The sequence below is a fragment of the Rhodnius prolixus genome, unplaced genomic scaffold (assembly GCF_049639745.1).
Source record: "Rhodnius prolixus isolate KJV_2025 unplaced genomic scaffold, Rpr scaffold_5, whole genome shotgun sequence".
In the NCBI taxonomy this organism is placed as follows: Eukaryota; Metazoa; Arthropoda; class Insecta; order Hemiptera; family Reduviidae; genus Rhodnius; species Rhodnius prolixus.
Window position 1 is genome coordinate 1,171,504 of NW_027411624.1, and position 6,000 is coordinate 1,177,503.

Here is a 6,000-nt window from a genome sequence, read left to right on the forward strand (position 1 = left end):
AGTTGTAAAATTTAAAAACTCTTTAATATTTTGTAAATTTTCTGTAAATCTATATTTTTGAACAAATTACAGAATGTAACCTTAATACACATTTTCAATGTGGCAAAAATTTGTCTTGCCTGCCGAAAGCAAAACGATGTGATGGAATCGTGGACTGTTGGGACGCTGCTGATGAATCCAATTGTACAATAGGTAATCTTGTATGTTAATTCATTAGCCAGCTGACCTTGGAGTTGTTTATATAGCTTATTGGAATGTTTCTATCTGCGTTGAATTGATATCAGTAATTTGTACTAATGAGTTTCACTACATTTTAATCTCAGAAGAGATTTAGTTATAAATTTCAAACGTTTTTGAAATAAGTCGTTCAGAATTGGAATAAGAAATAAACAAAGGAAGAGTATCAGACTCGGATAAATGTTGTTCAAAAATTATTTCTTTGACAGAATCAAAATAGTTTAATTTTCAAAAATCAAAATGTACAAATTAAAGTCACCAAACACTATGTTCTAAATTCAGACAAAATTCCTTTAAAAGGAATAAAACCATATGTTCAGTTTGTATTATAATCAAACAAAAATGTCATCATCTTCAGGCCTTTTGAGCTCTGCCTATGGTTTCATCTTGATATTGTTTAAATCTCGAATTAAATCTTCATCTTTCAATGTATGATTTTAGGGTGGGGAATGGCTTTACATCACCTATGAAGCTGTTCCTCAAGGCCTAGTAGTGCTTAAGTTGCTCCTTTTTCAATCTTACCCATGTTTTCCACCATCCTTTCCTGAATTTTTTTCAGAAATAAATAAAATGTGTTTTGTGACTGTAATTTGTGTGTATTTTGTAGTACTTAACAAAGTTTGAATCATATAGATGGCTTTACCGTTTGTAGAGGGAGTATTATTGTCTGGATATAGGTAGATCGCCATATCCTCCTGTGAAAAAAAAAACTAGATTACGATCTTATAAAAACTGGTTTAGATGTTAAAAAGAATCGTTTCTGCCGTTTCCGACAAGTTGTAGTAATAACTACATAAAGTCGCCCTTCCAGATTACTAATTTCGGTCAGACTTAATTGTCAAAATTATCTTAAATATATTTTTCTATTTCTTGATATTTTTATTTTCTAGCTTGTCTTAATTCCACACAGTTCACGTGCAACGACAGCCAATGTATACCTAGCAAACAATTTTGTGATGGTTTTGTGGACTGCAATGACCATTCGGATGAGCCCTTCGGTTGTGGAGGTGTGTGTAAAAGTCATGAATGGAGATGCAGGTGAATGACTTATTCTATATTTTTTTAACAATATGTTTCAATTAACACGGTCTTTTTCTCTTAACTCCCCACTCTAAATTGCTCACCAATGTGATTAAAACAAAACCATAATGCAGTCCAGAAGCAGGCGGCCATCTAGTAAAGGCAAGTGTAATGAAAGGTAGACACATAGTTAAAGTCTCATTCTTTATACTATTCTGAGAATCAACCCCTAATAATGAATTAAATTTCGAAACCGATCAGAAATATATACAGAGAACCTAAACCATATTTCAATTATTTGTTGTTTTTTGTTTTCCAGTAATGGTAGATGTATAGTGAAGCGAGAAGTTTGCAATGGCGTTGACGATTGTGGAGACAGTTCTGATGAAGTTCGATGTGGGAATCGACGTCGTAATATTACTACATAATGGTTTAATATCGATTAGAGATTTTTTTTTAACATCGACTTTCTAATTTTATGTTTATGAAGGTGTATAATTGTTTATTTTAAGGAGAATTACTTAGTTGTCTCTAGTTTTTCTTAAAAGATAAACTAAGATAAAATTGCGGCCAAAGAACAAAGCACCAAAATGGGCTACCTGTTAAAAAGATAAACTGCCCATATTTTGAGGCTTTGACTCATTTTTCATTGTAAATTTTCGTAACATATTTAATATATAAAAGTTTATTATTATAATAGATTTTATTTGATTGTGTAGGTTTATTGATTTCAATTTAATGTATAGAGAATGTTATCAATTTCGAGTCCGCTGCGTGTATGTATGAGTGAGTGCAGGCACGACACTAAGAGTGAGGTACTTGAGTTGAATTAACAAAGTTAGAAAAATACGAGCTCATTCAGTAAGCAAAGAAGCAATGTTAATTTCTATCTGTTACAACACATTGAATCAACAATTTACCTATTTTTCAACCGAATCCCTTTGTGGCTATAAATTTGTGTGGCGCTGGGATGCATGTCTGCTTTAGCTTTTAAAGCAACATTCATTCCTCAGTTATCCGCCGCATAACAAGCTGATTGCTGAAGCTCTTAGTTGGGTTTCTTACTGAACACTGGTTTTATAAGATGGTTTTAGCATGAGCATATGAGTTCCTTTCTGTACAGTTGGTGAGTTAGACGAAGGAACACCCAATCTCATCATCAAGACAGATTGCCTGGAGTTTGAGAAAATTACACTCGGGTTCCTTAGGTCGAAACTGGCATATGGCGGAAGAGTCTACTTGGATGTTTCTCCTTTACGTTGTTGTCCCAAACTTGGTTTAGGTTGTTTTTATTTCAGGTACCTGTTTCTTCTTTCTTCGTTCAATAAAGTCCTGTCGAAAAATGTGACCTGTTAGCAATTAGTGAAAAGGGATGGGCCTTAGCCTTTTTACTGAACTATTATCATTGTCTAAAGTGTCAATGGGCATGAGTAAGTGTTAAATGGGCGAATGTGTGTATGGTGTGTTTTCATTTGTGGACTAGTTAAACGAAATAGTAACACATCATCTACTATGCAGGTCCTGTCTGCATTGTATAACTGATTAGGACCCTTATCAATTTATTTGTGTTGTTCAGGCTGGGATTACAACAGGAAAGCCATAAATCCTGAATAAGTGTATGCCCTATAAGGATGTGATTGCAGTACTTCCTGATCCTGCTGTAGTGAAAGCAAGGAATAAAAATTGTCCAGTTTAAGTATTTGATATTAATGCAAACTTAGATTATGGCGTTACATTAAAAGTGTCAGTTTCTACTATACCGGACGATTTTAAGACCAGAACAACCAGCTATTGTAAGTTAATTTGTTTTCGTAAATAATGTTTTTATTTGCAAATTAGTTTGTGTTACTGTATACAAGCTGATATGAGGGCTAAGTGGGATATATCGGGAAAATTAAAATTATCTGGGAATATCCAGCACTGAGTTGTTCCAAGTGTTGAGGAATAAAGAAAATCCAATTATTTCTTCGCCATTGCCATGCTTGATACTTTCATTTGGACCGAATTCGTATTTTCATCCATCTTTATAGATATAATCTTCAGATTTATGTGGAAAAATTAGAACTTCACTTATAAAAGCTATTGCTTTTTTGAAATTATTTCTTTTCTTATTGAATGAGCCTCGATCTAGAACTTTAGAAGATCCTCATGTTAAAATTTTGAATAAATAGAAAACTCATCACAGTTCAAATCCCAATAATATTGTTATAGAAAAACTAACATCTAAGATTACATCCTAGAATTAATATAAATATCCCTAATTGTCTTCCCCGGATGTTTATTAACTATAAATCAGTATTCTCAGCTCAATAAACTCTCTTTTTTTTACTTAGAAATTTAAAAAAAAAAAAACTTTTTGGTGTAGTACTTATATTTGTATGTAAAAATAATGATAAAGAACTTTTGTAATAAATAAAACAAGTTTTTAATGTAGCGATTGTACTTAAAAAACAAAACATGAGTGGTTTTACAATTCTTTTAGTGTGTAAATTTTGATTTTAGAATTCAATTTTAAAATTTACAACTTTAAAGCCAAAGAAGCATAAAATATCAAATTGTGATCTGCTGTGAACTCTCATATGCCTTTCTTTGCGATAATTAACAAAGGTAGGTTTGGTTATCAACAGAATATGGGGAATCCTTCACATCGTAGCGTTGCAGTAATTAGTGTTCTGCAACATATCGCCATCTGCAGCCCTTTAAATTTTAATTTTGATTCCTTCTGGCACACCACAAAATTCTATGAAAAGAATTTAAAATAAAATATTTGCAGTGTTTTCATGATTTTGTTTTTAGAATTTGAAATTCAGTTTTTATTAGCAAATTACAGTTCAACTTAAAATCAGCTCATTTCCACAGAGGGGAGGCCGTCTTCAAATTGGTCTGAAGTTTTAGAGGTTTAAAGGAAATCTAGGCCCTCCAGAGAGAAAGGGAGAGAAACAAGTCGCTCCCCTCGTTGTTCACGGCACGCCAAGCTTGAACTTTCTGAGATTTAGACCCAAACTATACAATACAAACTTTTTTTCGTGACCAGACAACTTTTAAACTTATGTTTCTAGTGAAAACCAAATTTTTGAAAATTAGACGTGATCTCCACCAACTATTTAGTAGCAAAAAAAGTAATTTTCAAGAAACATTTCATAAGACCACTTTGAATTATTTTTTCGAAGTCTAATTATTATATTGATGTACAGAAAAACGAATATTCGCAAAAAAAAAAAAAAAATAGTAATAATTAGAACGCAAATATTAATTCACTTTTGAAGTATTTTTTAAAAATATTTTGTAATATTTATTTCTTTTTTTTAAAATATTAAATAATGAATTTATTGTTATTGATAAAATTTAACGTAATTAAGTTGTTCACAATTTCTCTAGATAGATCCGTCCTAACAATAAAACATTTATTAAGATTTAGTATATTTATATTTGTGTAAGAGCAAAAAGAGCATTTTTATTATGATAATGTAATGAAAAATTATTATAAATTTATGAGAAAAATGAGAATGAAATGTAGTCATTCAAAGAAATCACGGTAGTTGTATGAAATAAGATCAACCTTTTATTGAATTATAACTTTTATGTAATTCCAAACTAAAAAAAAAAATGTTAAATTTACTATTAAGTTACCTGAACATTTCTATATTATTATTAAAAGAAATATTTTTAACTATTTATATTGAACTAAGAATTTATCTCAGAATTAAATTTTACAAAAACAAATTTATCAAATGAAAAGTATATCTAGAAATAATAGAAATTAAAAGTTTAAAACTACAAGAATAAATCTCTTTACATTGTTCTCAAAATGTAATTCTAAATAATCAAAAAACAATTTTATATTTGAATATTTTTCTATAAAAAAAAAATTAAGTAAAATATGAAAAAAAAAATGATTTTTTTAAAAATGTTTATTGTGTAAATTTGTATTCAATCAACGTGAGTTCATTTAAGTCAACTATTATTTTTAAGATTTTCATTAAAAATAAAAAATGTAATTTAAATAATTTTTTGAGAGAACAAAAAGTTCTTTCTTTAACTTTTGTTTTTTGAAGTAAATTAAATTATTTCGAATTTATTCCATTCCCTGCTTTACTTAATTTTTTTACCTGTAGGAATGGGTTTGTGTAGCACAAGTCCCAAGGACTACCAAAAGCAGAGCTACACTAGCACCAAAAGTCCTATAATACCCCTTGTATCTATTAAAAAAGATGACGAAAAGAAAGAGAAACAGGTACTTACTAGTACGATAAGATGTTAGAGCTTCTTCTTGGCGATGCACCATATACCGCACTATTCTCGTTCAATTTCTTACGCTTTTCTGATTTTTCCAAAGTAGTTCAATCTCCTGCTCAGGTTTCTCCAAGTTTCACTTTACCTAATTCGCCTTTAATCGTAGGAAAAGGAATGAATATTTTGCAGTACCCTACGAAAGTTATCTCTAGTGCCAAGCAACAATTGGTCAATAACCCGAGCGAAATTGGTTACTTGCATTGTTTTTTCTTGATACTGTCGGTATTGCAAATCTCTGGTGATTTCTTTTCCCACCTATACTCTGTTTATGATTCTTTACATATAATAAAGTACATTTCGAGCCCTAAATCTTTCTCCCTCATTAATACTCTTTCTTTCAATTTTTCTTTTTCATTTCTATATTTTTTTCTAGCATAAATTTAACAATTTCACAAATTATTTGTCACAATAAACATAATTTTACAAAAGTGCGATTCAGTGGCAACCCAA

The 6,000-nt window shown here is 30.4% G+C and overlaps 1 protein-coding gene across 1 annotated transcript in view; it reads left to right on the forward strand.

The window, feature by feature from the left end:
• LOC141458800 (uncharacterized) overlaps positions 1-4,492 on the forward strand; it is a 197,305-nt gene extending 192,813 nt beyond the window's left edge. The window contains exons 10-12 of the mRNA XM_074137268.1: positions 73-192; positions 1,128-1,275; positions 1,577-4,492. Coding sequence (XP_073993369.1) covers positions 73-192; positions 1,128-1,275; positions 1,577-1,685 — 377 coding nt within the window. The 3' untranslated portion in view covers positions 1,686-4,492. The remainder of the gene's footprint in view (positions 1-72; positions 193-1,127; positions 1,276-1,576) is intronic.
• The last annotated feature ends 1,508 nt before the right edge of the window (positions 4,493-6,000 follow it).